Genomic DNA, 17,082 nt, shown 5'->3' on the forward strand with positions numbered 1-17,082 from the left:
AGTAACCTGCCAAGTGGCATCGGAGGTGCTGGATCTCACTTCAAAACCTATACAGGTAGTTTTCTAAGGGACACATTCACTTCCTCCTATGTTGTCCTTATTCAGGCAGCAGACATTCAGGCAAAAGCTACAGATCCAAACTTCCGGCCTCTCTCAAGTGTTTTGCATTAACTGTTCCACAGTACAAGCACAATCAACTTGGTATGTTTGAATGTTTCATTTTGTTTTTTCAGAAATGTTTTAATTAAAACAAAATAATCAGCCATGCTAAGCACATTGTTGTTTTTTAAAACGACTTTAAATATGACAACAGAACCTTGGAAATAAAAATTAACTGCTTAGGAAAGTGACAGAAGTTTGTTTTCTTCTTCTTCTTCTTTTTTTTTTTTTTTTCCTGGCTGTTTTTCTGTGTCAGGGCTGGTGCCACCTGCTGCCTGGGCTTTCCTCTGAGAAATAGATCTCTCAACGGTTTGTTCTAAGCAACATCTGCAGGCACAGTTGAACAAACCATAGGCCAGTTCCAAGGCAGGCACTATTTATGTAGTGCACACTGAACCACGCTGAATTTCTCTTTAGGACATTTTCAAGGTTTTTTTTTTTTGAGACAGGGTCTTGCTCTGTTGCCCAGACTGGAGTACAGTGGCACAATCTCAGCTCACTGCAGCCCTGACCTCCCAGGCTCAAGTGATCCTCCCACCTCAGCCTCCTGAGTAGCTAGGACTACACGACATCTGGCTAATTTTTGTCTATTTTTTGTAGAGATGGGGTCTCACAGAGACGGGGTCTCACTATGTTGCCTAGGCTGGTCTCAAACTTCTGGGCTCAAGGGATCCAATCACCTGGGTCGTCTAAACTGCTGGGATTACAGGCGTGAGCCACTGCGCCTGGTCTAAAAGTCCTATTAAAGACCCAAATGTATGTGCATGAACTTTTCCCCAGACATATCTTTTTTAAAAAATTGTGGTAAAATATAACGTAAAATTTACCATTTTAACCATTTCTCCCATATGTATCTTAAAGTTAGTTAACAGTAAATGGTAAAAGTTTCATTCGTTCACCAAAATCAAGCCTCCTTGTCACCTTTTCTAGACCAGTGAACACTGAAAAAAATCAGAAGACATGGACCTTGAACAGAACTCAGCAAAGCACAGCCTGTGGCCCAAATCTGGCTCACTGCCTGCTTCTGTATGGCCCACAAGCTAAGACTTAAAAAATCTATAATTTTAAAAATATTTTAGTTTTGAAAAATCAAATGAATAGTATTTTTTAACATAAAAATTATAGGAAATTCCCAGCCTGGGCAATATGGTGAAACTCCATCTCTACTAAAAATAAAATACTAGCCAGGCATGGTGATGCACGCCTGTTATCCCAGCTACTTGAGAGGCTGAGGCAGGAGAACTGCTAGAACCCGGGAGGCAGAGGTTGCAGTGTGAGCCGAGATCGCGCCACTGCACTTCAGCTTGGGTGACAGAGCGAGACTCCGTCCCTAAAAATAAATAAATAAATAAATAAATAAATAAATTATAGGAAATTCAAATTTCAGTGTCCATAAAGTTTTACTGAAACATAGTCACATCCATTCATTTATCTTTTGTCTATGCTGCTTTTGCCCTACAGAGTTGAATAATTGCAACAGAGATAGTATAAGTCCCATGAATCTTGTATTATTTACTATCTTCCCTTTACAAAAAATGTTTGCCCATACCTGACCTAGATTATCAGTTGACATTTCCATACTCAAAAATTCTAAATTAAGGATGGTATACTCCCCATCACCAAAAATCCCTAATCTGTATATTGTGAAGCTATTTAAAACAATGTATTTCATCTTACTAATTTATTGCTTTTGGCCTAACTATGCTAAACCATGAGTGTATCAATAATATCTATATTGAGTGTATCAACTTTCTGTTTATGAGTAGTGAGCCTAAAAGGAATGCTTTCTTTTTTTTTTTTTTTTTTTTTTTTTTTTTGAGACGGAGTCTCGCTCTGCCGCCCAGGCTGGAGTGCAGTGGCCGGATCTCAGCTCACTGCAAGCTCCGCCTCCCGGGTTCACGCCATTCTCCTGCCTCAGCCTCCCGAGTAGCTGGGACTACAGGCGCCCGCCACCTCGCCCGGCTGGTTTTCTGTATTTTTTAGTAGAGACGGGGTTTCACCGTGTTAGCCAGGATGGTCTCGATTTTCTGACCTCGTGATCCGCCCGTCTCGGCCTCCCAAAGTGCTGGGATTACAGGCTTGAGCCACCGCGCCCGGCCACAAGGAATGCTTTCTTGCTTTAGAATTTATAAAAGGGCTCATTGCCTATCTCAAATATTTTTTATTTATTGATTGATTTTGAAACAGAGTTTTGCTCTTGTTGCCCAGGCTGGAGTGCAATGGTGCGATCTCGACTCACTGCAACCTCCGCCTCCTGGGTTCAAGCAATTCTCTTGCCTCAGTCTCCCAAGTAGCTGGAATTACAGGTGCCCGCCACCATGCCCGGCTAATTTTTTGTATTTTTAGTAGAGATGGGGTTTCACTATGTTGGCCAGGCTGGTCTCGAACACCTGACCTCAGGTGATCCACCTGCCTTGACCTCCCAAAATGCTGGGATTACAGGCGTAAGCCACCGCGCCTGGCCTCAAAGATTTAAATAGTTTGTCTAGGGGCCAAAATATATTTTCACAAAAATATCAGAGGTCTCTGATACCACGTCGAAATGGTGTTTCTTAAAATACTCAGAGCATACAAGTAACTGGTATGCACCCTTCACTCCTTCACTGCTTCAGCCCCCATATTGCTTACAGATAATTCTATTAGCATTAATGAAGTCCCCAAGAGGGCCAAGAATTGGTAGACAGTATGAACTCTAGCTGTTAACTGAACTCATAGGTTTTATGGCAAACACACTACTGGCTAGTGGGGCAAATTCCAGATGAGGAGTTAGAGGAGAATGAGCATCAATCTATAAACTTATAAAAGGTATTCACAGCAAACATAACCTGAGTGGAGAAGCTCTGTTGATGCGCATCTGATAGACCCTAAAGGTAGTAAAACACCCAAGTGAGTAGACCATAAATTCCATACATTCCAGATGGGACCCACTACAGAGAACCCATTGACCGCATGGCCCTAGCTGCACTCCTCCTTGAAGGAAAGTCTAGATTCCATTACCTTCTATTTTCCTTCTTATGAGTTGTGAAGGAAGGAAGAGAATCTTAGAGGAAGAATGAAAAGAAGGGAGATCATTTGGGGTTGGGTACACATTGTAATTAGAAGTAGCATTGATGGGGAATGAGCTAACTGTTTTTATAAAGTCAGCATTCAAAAATGCAAACCACCAGTAATTTAAATATTACAAAATTGCGCAGAATACAAATATTGAAATAATTTTTTCCATCCACAAAATTTTAGAGAAAATTACAGTATCAAAAAATATAAAATGGCAAGTTTGGCATATCCTCAGAGTAAAATGTGTGTGTGTGTGTGTTTTATTGGAAAAGATTTTAAAAGCTAGTGGGTAGGATCTAGACAGGATGTGTTGGTGAAGACCATGTGGTATCTCCCTAAAACTGCTTCTGCAACTAGGCAGGAAAAGTCAAAAAAGCAAAGCACTGAGTTATCAGGACGGTAAGACACCAAGCTGGCAAGGCTCAGTGAATTGGGAACTTGGGCCACTTATCACAAATCATTTCACAATGATTATTTGCCCTTACCCCTGACTCCTAAATAAAAGTACACCAAAATTTGGGGTGCAAACTTCATAAGAGCTGCTGCATTTGATCTTAAAAAAGCAAAGATATCTGGGAAGAGAATAGCTTCCAACAAACTTAAGCAGAGTTGGCTCACTTGATGCTTTTCAGAGCTACTACTCTGCCCTTTCCAGAAGGGGAACCAGTCTATTTCCACCCATACCTCTCTCTTTGTAGGGGACATTAAATCCTGACCACACAGATAGCAAAGTGGAGCTAAGGGGTTACTAGGTTACAGTTATGTTGACATATCCTGGCTCTCGGAATGTCCCTCACTCCTCACAACAGTAGAAGCGATCATACTGTAGAAGTCCCATAAAAGGCAGTGATCACTCAGAAACCACTCACTGAGCCTCAGGTTTACAACACTTGGAGACCCCAGTTCTACCAGTTTAAAGCCAAGCTTTGCCTTTTACAGAAATGAATCAGACAGAAACCTCTTAGCACTCCCAGGGTAAATGAGGTGTCTAGCACTCGATGAACTGTGAGGTCCTATAAAAGTATTATTAAAATATGTTTATTGACTCCCTCCTATATGCGGGTATGTTACCTACAGTATATCATTTAATATTCACAACACTCTGCAAAGTTATCCTGTCTTTACAGATGAGGGAACTGAGGCTCAGAGAGCTGAAGGCATGGCCCAAAGTCACGCAGTAAGTGACAATACCAAGTCCTAGCTTTTTCGCTAATCCAAGCCAATAAGTAAACAAAGCAACTCTGAGTTTTCTTACACCAGCAAAATCCCATCCTTTCCAATATCAGTCTGTGACTTTGGGTGGTGAACCCAGAGGCGGGTTTTCTTACTCCTGCAGACTGGTAATAAACTCTTCCCATCCCTTTCACAAATGTCCTATGCTCAACATCCAAACAACCTGCAGAGAAATGCAACGCCCTCTTGCCTTCTCTTCAACTTAGAAAGGATTTGGCTACAAGGTTGCGTGTGGAAGTTAAGCAAAGTCCAAGCTTCATCCTGGACCAGAGCCCCCCCTCGGGAAGACCTGGCCTTGGCCTTGGCCTTGGCCTGGGGAGTGAGTGACCTGTCTAAGGTGTGGGGTGACCGAAACACGGAGCTCGGCGTTGCACCCTTAGGAAGAGCACCCTAAGCTCAGTAGGGGAGAAGTTTCCCATCACCGCTTCCTTTTTCCTCTCCCCCTGCTGCGCCATCACCTAAGTCATACGGAAGTTCAAAGCGGCCCAGCGGAGAGAGAGGGCACGTCCCGTCCGTCTGGGTACAAGGTCGTCCCAGGACCCTAACCTGCCTCTAGCAGGGCGAACAAGTCCATCCCGTTCCTCGCGAGGCAGAAGTTACAATGTCCGCCAAGCGGGTGCAGCCGAGGACTCGGGAAAAGGGGCTGAGCGCCGGCTCCTCCCGCCTCCGCTCTGCTCTGTGCGGGGAGGCGCCGGGTTCCACCGGTGTAGGAGGGAGGAGAGGACTGGGGGACGCGGGGGCGTCGTAGTGAGGCTCAGGGAGGGGACCTTGGCCCGGGGGAGGGATGTCGCTGAGGGTCTTGCAGAGAGGGATGTAGACTCTTGTAGCAGGGGAGCCGTCCCAGTGCAAGGTGCGTCGATGAAGGACTTGGGGCGGGATCCCAGGAGGTACTGGGGAGCAGGGGTCGTCCCGGCCCGGGAGGGGTCGCTGGGGACTTGGGGACGGGATCCCAGGAGGTACCGGGAAGCAGGGGGCGTCCTGGCCCGGGGGGAGTCGCTGGGGATTTTGGGACGAGATCCCAGGAGGTACCGGGGAGCAGGGGTCGCCCCGGCCCGGGGAGGAGTCGCTGGGGACTTGGGATGGGATCCCAGGAGGTACCGGGGAGAGGGGGTGTCCCAGCCTGGTTGGGGTCGCTGAGGGACTCGGGCAGCGGGTCCCGGATCCCAAGACAGAGGAGATGTCCCAGCCCGGGGGGCGTCGCGGAGGGCCTTGGAGGTCTCAAGGCGAAGGGGGCGTCCTGGGCTGAGGGGCGTCGCTGAGGAGCACCGGGTCCTGCAGCCGGGGGACAGTACCCGGCCCGGGGACGTCGATGACGGGCCTGGGGGGAGCCCGGGTCCCAGGGAGGGACCGTCCCAGCCTGAGGGGCGTCGCCGAGGGGCCCGGGGAAGGGGCCCGAAAGGTCCTGAGGCGGGAGGGAGGGGGCCCTCAGGCCGGCCGGCTCTTGTCGCCCCTCGAGTGTGCTCCGCTCAGGGCGGGCGGCGGGGGTCGCTCACACTCACCGGGTCCGGGGCCGAGGCCGGGGCTGGGCGCGGGCCGGGCCGCCAGCGTGAGCGCCGCGGCGGAGAGCAGGGCGAGGCGGGCGGCGGGCGGCGCCATGGGCCGTCAGTGCGGGGCCCCGGGGCGCGGCCCGGGGGAAAGGGGGCAGCGCGGGGAGCCGGGGGCGGCCATGGGAGCAGGACGCGGGTCCCGAGTGTAGCCCCGCCCCGACTGCCCGGCCGCCCCGCCCAGGCCCGCCCAGCTCAGCGCCGCCACCGCCCCTGCAGCCTGGGGCCCGCCTGGATCAGCGGAGAGGCCCGGAGGGCGGAGCCTACCGCGCGCGCACGCCCCGCCCCGGCCGCGTGCCTCTCCTGCCACTCACGCATCAGGCCCCGCCCATCCCTCGCCTCACCTGGGCCCGCCCCTCAGGGCCCTCTGTTTGTCCCATTCGCGGGTGGGATCAGCAGGTGAGGGCGGGGCCTCGGCCCGGCCTCCACGTTACCAAGCGGTTTGGCCGGGCTGAAATAGGCCGGGCTCCCAGTGACCCCTCCTCCACCCTCACTCGGGTCGTGACCCACACGCGAGCTCAGCTACAGCGATAATAATTACAACAGCAGTTTGCAAGCTGTTTTCCCTTGCTTAGCTCATCGTAATGGTTAAAAAAAGAATGCTTTGGAGAGTTCACATCCCACTTGGTCATCTGTAAGATCTTGGACATGTTTAAAGGAAAAATAGCTCTTACCTCAATTTCCTCATCCGTTAAATGGAGGTGATAATAGCTACTACTCCCCAGAGCGGTTGCACTAAACAAGAACGCCTAGAGCCGGGCGCTGTGGCTAACAAATCCTGGGATCCCAGCACTTTGGGAGGAGGCCGAGACGGAAGAATCACTTGAGCCCCGGAGTTCGAGACCAACCTGGGCAAAGCAGCAAGACCCCATCTCTACAGGAAAAAATAAATAAATCAGTGGTCCCAGCTACTCAGGAGACTGAGGCAGGAGGATCGCTTGAGCCCGGAAGGTCGGGGTTGCAGCAAGCCTTGTTCACACCACTGCACTCCAGCCTGGGTGACAGAGCAAGACCCTGTCTCAAAAAACAAAACGAAAGCATGGAAGCTTTTACGCACGCACAGTAGGAGCTCAGCAAATGTTGAATTCCTTTCTCCACCCCAAGTTTGCAGCCATATACTGACCCCCTGGTTCCGTATCTTATCACATAGCCAGTTTCAACTAGGGCAAGTTTCCTGATGTGTCTGAGGCTCAGCCGTTTGCAGAATAGGAATAATAAAAGGCCTTTAGAGGATTCGATGAGATAGAAGCAAGTAAAACGCCCAGTGCAACGACCAGAAATGGATGGGATAGTGCTGCTTATCCTACAGCCTGGGATGTTAGGCATCAGAGAGCGCGCGGCTTGCTTAAACTTTCGGCCCGCGTGTGGTAGGCCCTTTGCCCTCCTCCCCGCCGACCCCGGCAAGGTCTTTCCCTGCCTCGCCCGGGGTCGGTCGTGGGCCGTCCTCCTCCCCCGCCCTCCCCCAAGGCAGAGGGGATTTTCCTACAGCTCCCGCCTAAAGCGCAGCGGTGACGCCCGGCGGGGCAGGTCTGGGCGGCGCGCCGGCAGCTTTCAAGTCTCTGGTCCCGGGCTTGCAAGTGCAGACCTGCGCCCGGCGCGGCGGCGGGAACATCTGCCCCAGTGTGCAGACTCGCCGCACCCAGAGCGCGGCTGGGCGGGACAGGCCCGCCGTAGGTACACTCGCCCCTGGGCCCCCTCAACCCCCGGGCGCCGCCCCCTTGCCCACTCCCAGAGCCTGCGTCCCCCCATACTCCTTTCTCCACCCACGGCTGCTCTCAGGTCCGGGCCCGAAGGGCGCAGCTACCTCCCACGAGGCCTCTCAATCTCTGTCCCTCTCCACCCACACTACTCAGCGCTGTAGCAAGAAGAATCTTGTTCAGTTATTGTTTTCATGTGTCACTCCCGAGTTCAAGGACCCTCTGAGCTTCTTATTGGAGCTTAGGGGCACCCACCATCCCCTCACCCAGCCAGCCTCGGTCCTGGGGAGCCCTCCACCTCCTACCACCGGTGATCCCCATTTTTGTCCAGCTTTCCCCTTTTCCACAATTTTGGGCCCTTCCCACCTTCTCCACCGGACCTGAGAACCCTTACTCTGGGACTTCTGTGCCCTCCCAGACAGCAGTGCCTTTGAAGAGAATGAAATGAGAAGATGCAGGTGAAGCCCTCAGCCCAAAGCAAACAATAAAGTCGAACTTTCCTTTGTTCAGCAAATATTCAGCGAGGAACTTGCTGAGGGCTGAGGACACAGCCACCAAGACCAAACCTTCCTCTTGGAACTTACATTCTAGTCAATCTGAAAACACGCAAATTCCTGAGAACAAAAAGTAATACAAAGACTAGAAAATTATGTTAACTGAAGGCTCTGTGGAATTTTTTTTCTTTTTCTTTTTCTGGAGACAGGGCCTCCCTCTGTCGCCCACACTGGAGTGCAGTGATGAGATCATGGATCACTGCAGCCTCCAATTCTTGGGCTCCAATGATCCTCCCACCTCAGCCTCCTGGGTAGCTGGGACTACAGAGGCACGCCATCACACCCAGCTAACCTTTGGGCTACTTTAAACAGGATGCCAGAGAAAGACTTTAGCAAAGCAGGACACAGTTCTCTACAGTTTCCAAGGTTCTTTCGACATCTCATTCAGGTTTCAGAGAAGAAAATAGGAAGGGCACCCAGGAGGCTGGAAACAAGGTTTATTTGGCCAAGTCTGGGCAGCCATGCCCTGTGATAGTAGCTTTGGTCTGCCCTGCCTGCTGTGGGAAGGCACCCCTCCTGGGCTGGCAGCAGCCCCTCCTCCAGTTGGCTCTCTCTGTCATGTGCACTCCTTAGGACCAGCCATATAATTGGCATGGCACAGTGAGAAATGAAAACGTATGTCCTTTGTCCAAACTTATTAAGAATTTCAAGACAGGCCAGGCGCCGTGGGTCACACCTATAATCCCAGCATTTAGGGAGGCCAAGGCAGGTGGATCACCTGAGATCAGAAGTTTGAGACCAGCCTGGCCAACATGGTGAAACCCCATCTCTACTAAAAATACAAAAAATTGTATCCGGGAGTGGTGGTAGGCGCCTGTAATCCCAGCTACTCAGGAGGCTGAGACAGGAGAATTGCTTGAAACTGGGAGGTGGAGGTTGCAGTGAGCCAAAATCATGCCACACAGCAAGACTCCATCTCCAAAAAAAAAAAATTTTCAAGACAGTGACAGCAGAAGATAAAAAGATAAAGCATGTATGAGGCCCTTCCAAGCAGGTAGCAAGGGGGCCTATGTTAATATACCTGTTGCACACCCATGAAAATGGCCCTGTTGTACAACAGGACTTGGAAATCCTGGCAAGCTCCTCCTGGCACTGGCTGCGGTAAGAAACATCCCTCTAGCCTTCTCCACCCCCACCTTCTCTTTTCCAGCTGAAAGCCCAGCACAGGTGATGGAAACAGTGCACAAGAGGCTAAAAATACAGCCCGGCGTGTCTAGGTCATGGCGCTTAACAGCTCAAGGTCTTTTGCTCCACTATGTGGTCCTGGCTTCTGGCAGAGAGCAACCCGGGATACTCATTTCAGTGCTTTACATGCCTGGGGTGTTTAGCAGCTTTATTTCATGGAAAGAGTGAGGACGCTGAATGCAGCTCTTGGGCCTCCAGAAAGATGTTGGTGTCCGTTTGTTTGTACTGTGCAAGTCAGGCCCCTTTCTTCCTCCGAGGGCAGCAGGATTGGTCAAGAAGCCAGGAGACCTACGATGTTGGAGTTTTGGTCATTCAAGTGTCTTTGAAACTCCAGTTGGGATGATTTCCACTCAAAGGACAGTCTTTTTATGGAGAGAGCCCTGGAGGAGGGGGCCGGATTATAGTGACAGCAATAGCAAACGTTTACTGCGGACTCGACTAAAGTTGTGCAGGGCGTCCATGGTTGCATTTCACAAAATCCTCCCAGTAACCTTGTGAGGGAGGCATTCTTACCAGCCCACACCCACCCCAGTACAAAGAGAGATTAAATGACTTGCCCAAAGGTGACATTGTGGTGGAGCTGGGCTTTGAACCCAGGCAGTGGAACCCTAGTCTTACCCTCTCAAGTACCAGGCTGGGCCAGGTGCGGTGGCTCACACCTGTATCCCAGCACTTTGGGAGGCCGAGGCAGGTGGATCACAAAGTCAGGAGTTCAAGACCAGCCTGATCAACATAGTGAAACCCCATCTCTACAAAAATACAAAAACTAGCTGGGCGTACTGGCAGGTACCTGTAGTCTCAGGTACTTGGGAGGCTGAGGCCAGAGGATCGCTTGAACCCAGGAGGCAGAGGTTGCAGTGAGCTGAGATCACGTCACTGCACTCTAGCCTAGGTGACAGACCGAGACTCCGTCTCAAAAAAAAAAAAAAAAGGCCGGGCGCGGTGGCTCAAGCCTGTAATCCCAGCACTTTGGGAGGCCGAGGCGGGCGGATCACGAGGTCAGGAGATCGAGACCATCCTGGCTAACATGGTGAAACCCCGTCTCTACTAAAAATACAAAAAACTAGCCGGGCGTGGTGGCGGGCGCCTGTAGTCCCAGCTACTCGGAGGCTGAGGCAGGAGAATGGCCTGAACCTGGGAGGCGGAGCTTGCAGTGAGCTGAGATCTGGCCACTGCACTCCAGCCTGGGTGACTGCACTGCACTCCAGCCTGGGTGACACAGCGCGAGACTCTGTCTCAAAAAAAAAAAAAAAAAAAAAAAGCCAAAAAGCCAGGCTGAGCCACCTCCTTGTCTTTTTTGTTTTAAAGACAGGGTCTTGGAACCAGATGTGGTGGCTCATACCTGTAATCACAGCACTTTGGGAGGCCGAGATAGGTGGATCATTTGAGGTTAGGAGTTCCAGACCAGCTTGGCCAACATGGTGAAACCCCATCTGTACCAAAAAAAAAATATATATATATATATATATATTTTTATATATATATACAAAAATTAGCCAGGTGTGGGAGCATGCGCCTGTAATCCCAGCCTGATCAACATAGTAAAACCCTATCTCTACAAAAATACAAAAACTAGCTGGGCGTAGTGGCAGGCACCTGTAGTCTCAGGTACTTGGGATGCTGAGGCAGGAGAATCGCTTGAACCTGAGAGGCAGAAGTTGTAGTGAGCATGTATAGTGCCACTGTCCTCCAACCCAGGCAAGAGTGAGACTCTGTCTCAAAAAAAAAAAAAAAAAAAAAAAAAAAAAAGACAGGGTTTGGTATGTCATCCAGGTTGGAGTGCAGTGATAATTCACAATCATGGCACACTACAGCCTCGAATTCCTGGGCTCCAACAATCCTCTTGCCTCAGACTTAGTAGCTGGGGCTACAGGTGCTTGCTACTGTACCTAATGCTTCCTTGTTCTGTCATTAAGCCAGGTGTGGTGGCTCACGCTTGTAATCCCAGCACCTTGGGAAGCTGAGGTGGGAGGATCTCTTGAATCCAGTAGTTTGAGGATAGAGCCACTGCAATCCAGCCTGTCTCTAAAATTAATAGTAACAGGCTGGGTGCGGTGGCTCATGCTTGTAATCTCATTGCTTTGGGAGTCTGACGCTGGCAGATCACCTGAGGTCAGGAGTTTGAGTCCAGCCTGGCCAATATGGCAAAGCCACATTTCTGCTAAAAATACAAAAATTAGCTGGGAGTGGTGGCTCATGCCTGTAATCCCAGCTACTTGGGAGGCTAACACAGGAGAATCGCTTGAACCCTGGTGGTGGAAGTTGTAGGGAGCCGAGGTTGTGTCACTGCACTCTTGCCTGGGCGACAATGTGAGAGTCCGTCTCAAAAAAAAGAAAAGAAAAGAAAATTAATAATAATAATTAATAAAAAATAAAATAATAGGGTTCTGTCACCAAATGCTGAGTGGACAGAGCTGGGATTGGAATGAGGCAAGTGAGGTATGTGCCTCAGGCACAGAGTTTAAGAGGACTTTTAGAAAACATGATAAAAAATCCGGTAATCAAGATAAATATTATTTAATAGATATTTTATACATCGAATAATATATTTAATAAATAGTATTTAATGCAATATTTTAAAATAATTTTTAACATCTAAATGAATGCAAAAAAATCCATTATGAACAGACTATCTCAACTTTAAATGAAGATAAGATCTGTATTCCCGATTTTCCTTCAGTCTCAGGCTTGAGTCTGCACTGTGTGATTACTGAGTCTCCCAGGATTCTGGCTCAGACAACTAGTGATGGGAAATTCAAGAGAGGCAGTCATTTGCTTGTTCTGATGGGGGTGAAGGAAGAGAAAGAATCTGGTCTTGAACATAATGAGTTAGATGTGTCTGTGGGGCATCCAGGTGGGCACCTCTGAAGGCTCACAGCAGGGTTTGGGTTAGCAATGAGGAGGCACTGGCTGGGTGTGGTGGCTCACGCTTGTAATCCCAGCACTTTGGGAGGCTGAGGCGGGTGGATCACCTGAGGTCAGGAGTTCAAGACCAGCCTGGCCAACATGATGAAACCCCGTCTCTACTAAAAATACAAAAATTAGCCGGGTGTGGTGGTGGGTGCCTGTAATTCCAGCTACTCGGAAGGCTGAGGCAGGAGAATTGCTTGAACCCAGGAGGCAGAGGTTGCAGTCAGCCAAGATCGTGCCACTGCACTCCAGCCTGGGCAGCACAGCGAGACTCCATCTCAAAAAAAAGAAAAGAAAAGAAAAGGAGAAAGGAAGGAAGGAAGGAAAGAAGGAAGGAAGGAAGGAAGGAAGGAAGGAAGGAAGGAAGGAAAGAAGCGGGAGTCTCTGCGGGAGTCAGGTGAGAACTGGTGGGAAGCAGACAGGACACCATTATTTCACATACTTGGCCCACGATTGGAGCATATTCAGCACATGTGGTCCAAATCATTGGTCCTCGGAGTTTGCATCATAGTTCAGGAATCTTTTCCAATTCTTTCCCATCCAAAGTGTTTCTCTTCTGCATCATGAACCTCAGATATGTTCCCACATGGGTATGAAAGTTTACTGCTTGGGTGTTAAAACAAAAACATCTGAGGAAATTAAAAGCAACTAAATTCCACTAGAATTGCGTGGGTGGGGCGGGGCCATAGAGGTGGAAGACAAGAATTAATAGAAATTGACTCAATTTCTTCTTTATTAGCTGATCCACCAGAAGGAGAATAAGAGCTAAGAGAAGCTAAAAAGAAGAAAGGTAGTAGTAAAAGAAAGACCAAAAAAAAAAAAAAAAAAAAGGAAGAAGGAAGATTATAGGAGCTAAAAATACTGTCAGGAAAGTTTGGCTAAACATCAAAGAAGGACAGATGTGTTTGCAAATAGAAGCGGTGGTTTAGATATGTCAGGAAGCACAGCTCCAAATGATGGGTGGAAAATAAAGGTTCGTGAGACTGAGGTCAGCAGAATAAAAAACCTTCATGGAAGAATCAAACTAAGGAAGAGGTCTTTCAGCAACTTGGAAGCCCTACCGCTTTAACCCCGAGTTCCCCGGATCAAGTGCTGGCACCCATGATGGAAATTCTTGCCATGGTTTCAGTACCCTGGACCAAATAGTCATTCTATCCTGACTTTATAATTCTAAACAACCTTTGATGGGACAATCTCTGCTAAAGACTAACCACTTCCTTATCTTATCTTCAGCTACCTGCTTCCCTTTCCATGTAACAAAGCATAGAATATTCTGAACCACTCCCATAACCAGGGGATGTAGCTCCTCTACATTCAACACTTCTGTGAGGTCAAGCAATGTGACAAATACATAATAAAGATGAATCATGAAAGTCGGATACCCAAGTCAGATCAGAAACATTCCCTACTTCCAAGAGGCTCATTGCTGGACCTCATACACTAGATTATTTTTCTTTGTTCTTTTTCTTTTTTGTAGAGATGGGGTCTTGCTTTGTTGCCCAAGCTCATCTTGAACTCCTGGATTCAAGTGATCCTTCTGCCTGAGCCTCCCAAAGTGCTGGGATTATAGGTGGGAACCACCACACCCGGCCATAAACCAGATTGATGCACATGAGTGACCTGAGATGAAGATCATATCAAATGTTGCGTTACATCACTTAGACCATGGGTAACAGGAGCTCAAAAAACGGTCAGATGAGTAAATGGACCATAATATTAATAACATTCACATGGTCAGGCGCCCCGGTGGCTCACGCTTGAAATCCCAGCACTTTGGGAGGTGAAGGCGGGTAGATCACAAGGTCAGGAGTTTGACACCAGCCTGGCCAACATGGTGAAACCTTGTCTATGCTAAAAATATAAAAATTAGCCGGGCGTGGTGGCGGGCACCTGTAATCCCAGCTACTTGGGAGGCTGAGGCAGGAGAATTGCTTGAACCTGGGAGGCAGAGGTTGCAGTGAGCTGAGAAATGTGCCACTGCACTCCAGCCTGGGTGACAGATTGAGACTCTGTCTCAAAATAAATAAATAAATAAATAAATAATAACGTTCACATGGGATGGGTGTGTTGGTTCACAGCTGTAGTCCCAGCACTTTGGGAGGATCACTTGAGCCCAGGTGTTCCAGACTAAGCTGAGCAACATAGGGAGACCTCATCTCTACAAAAAAAAAAAATTAGCTGGGCATGGTGGCACAAGCCTGTGATCCCAGCTACTTAGGAGGCCAAGGTGGGAGGACTGCTTGAGCCCAGGAGGTCGACGCTCCCATTAACCACGATCACACCACTACACTCCAGCCTAGGTGACAGACTAAGACCCTGTCTCAAAACAAAAACAAAAATACAAAAAAGCAAATATTTATTGAGTGCTTACTATACACCAGGAGCCATGCCAAGTACTTCAGATGCATTGTCCCACTTCACCCTCACAATAATCCTTAGGTAGGCACTATGACTAGGCCCATTTCACAGCTGAGGAAATTAAGGTTCACGGGTATGAATTCACTTGCCTAATGAAAGATGGATCTGGGATGCCAACACAGGCAGACTCTCTCATGAGCCTAGAGAAAGTCTCATGACAAGGACAGGACTAGAACTGGGCCTGGGTATGGTAGATGGATAGGCTGACTAACAGCGAGGCCAGGCATCACGGTGATAACTGTGAGCGTTTAAGAACAAGGACAGTAGGGCTGGGTATGGTGATTCATTCCTGTAATCCCAGCACTTTGGGAGGCCAAGGTGGGTGGATCACCCGAGGTCAGGAGTTTGAGACTAGCCTGGCCAACATGGTGAAACCCCATCTCTACTAAAAATACAAAAATTAGACAGGCATGGTAGTGCGTGCCTGTAATCCCAGCTACTTGGGAGGCTGAGGCAGGAGAATCCCTTGAACCCGGGAAGTGGAGGTTGCAGTGAGCCAAGATCGTGCCACTGCACTCCAGCCGCCTGGGCAACAAGAGTGAAACTAAAAAAAAAAAAAAAAAAAAAAACCCAAGAGCATTATACAGGGCATTGTAGACTTTGGTTGGGTTGGGTTCAGCCTTTGTTGGTTACTTGGGGCATGATAATTGAGCAATTTGTGCCTCAGTTTCTTTATCTGTAAAACAGGGAATAGTACTCAAATTCATAGGACTGTTGGTAGCATTTCATGACATGATGCTAATAAAGTGGCTAGAACAGTGCCTGGCCTTCAGGAAGGATTGAATAAATACTAGTTTTATTGACATAGGAGAAATAGGTTAAACCAAGGTACCCTGGGTTAGTTTTAAGGAAGGCTGAGAGGGTTACCTGTTGTGGCATAGTCAATTGAAGTGAGTTACAATGAAGGCAAAGAAGGCAGAATTTGACTGAACTTGAAGAGTATGTATCAAGTACTGCCCATGTGAACAGCTCTGTGCTGGAAGAAGGAGATTGAGGCTTGGCACAGGCTCACGCCTGTAATCCCAGCACTTTGGGAGGCCAAGGTGGGTGGATCACTTGAGACCAGGAGTTTGAGAACAGCCGGGCCAACATGATGAAAACTCATCTCTACTAAAAATACAGAAATTCGCTGGGCTTGGTGGTGCGCGCCTGTAATCCCAGCTTCTTGGGTGGCTGAGGACGAGAATTGCTTGAACCCCAGGACGCGGAGGTTGCAGTGAGCTGAGATCACGCCACTGCACTCCAGCCTGCGGACAGAGTGAGTAAAAGACCTAGCAGAGTCATTGAGTAAAAGACCTAGCAAAGTAAATCTAACAGATGAGTGTCTGGAAGGATGAGGTGCAGGAAAGCCAAACTCAAGATGGGGAAGAAGAAAAGAGAAACAGATGACCTATTCCTATTATGCCTTTTTTTTTTGCTTGACATTTCCCTCCTGTCCCTGCTTTGCAGAGTAAAGACAGATGGTAATTTCCAGGTAGCCCAGGAGCCCCGTGCCATTTTTCCAAGATTGACCAGCTTTGAAAAGTTGCTTGCCTGCCCAGTCTCCAGACATTCGCAAACTCTTCCCAAAGACAAACCCTTTCCAAAGCCCTGCTCTAAAACCGACCCAGCTCTGAGGAGGTGAGGCCAGGGCTCACTACTGAAAGGAAACCATTGTCCTCCCAAGTGTCTGTGGGTCCAGCTGCCGTAGGCCTGGAGGTGGTTCCACCACAGCCTGTGGTGCAGTCCGCCTGCAGGCTTTGATTCACTCCAGGGACAACACTTAAAAACTCCAACAGGCAACACATGCGATTCCAGGAGCCCCTGCCAGATTCATACTCTGTTTTTCCATCATTTCACTCTCCTCCCCCTCAGGAGGGAGGCTCCCGAGGCATTTTACAAATAAAAAAATCAAACCCACCAACAGGACGAGCACCTGATAAGGAGTGAGGCATTGCCCAAGAGTTCCCAGGAAGAGGCGGCTTTGTTCTCGTTTCAAGCCCTTGACACTGCTAACAGCTCTAATTACTGCATTTGCCATGGGATGTAAAATAAAACCACATTCCAGAAACCATGTAGTCTTCCTGGGAGAGACACGCAGGGAAAGGTGCCCAGGGCTGCAGGAACGTGTTCTTTCATTTCTGGTCCCTAACCTTGGCAGCTATTCTGAGAACTTAACAGTGCCTCCTATTTATGTACATGAAGGAGGGCACTTTTGCACATGTAGGGATGCATCTCACTACCTGTATCCCCAAATCTGGTCTGCACATTTGACTACATTTCCTGCAAAACATACTTCATAAGAACATGAAGATCTTCAAAATTCATCCAAGCCATTTTGGGGGAAAT

At 48.9% G+C, this 17,082-nt stretch overlaps 1 protein-coding gene across 3 annotated transcripts in view; it reads right to left on the reverse strand.

The window, feature by feature from the left end:
• The window catches only part of KREMEN1 (kringle containing transmembrane protein 1), an 81,590-nt gene extending 75,535 nt beyond the window's left edge, over positions 1-6,055 (reverse strand). For all 3 annotated transcript variants that reach the window (XM_025400434.1, XM_025400436.1, XM_025400435.1), the window contains exon 1: positions 5,946-6,055. In XM_025400434.1, the coding sequence (XP_025256219.1) occupies positions 5,946-6,042 (97 nt within the window). In that variant the 5' untranslated portion in view covers positions 6,043-6,055. The remainder of the gene's footprint in view (positions 1-5,945) is intronic.
• Between the last annotated feature and the right edge of the window lie 11,027 nt (positions 6,056-17,082).

This window comes from Theropithecus gelada, chromosome 10, assembly GCF_003255815.1.
Source record: "Theropithecus gelada isolate Dixy chromosome 10, Tgel_1.0, whole genome shotgun sequence".
NCBI classification, from domain to species: domain Eukaryota; kingdom Metazoa; phylum Chordata; class Mammalia; order Primates; family Cercopithecidae; genus Theropithecus; species Theropithecus gelada.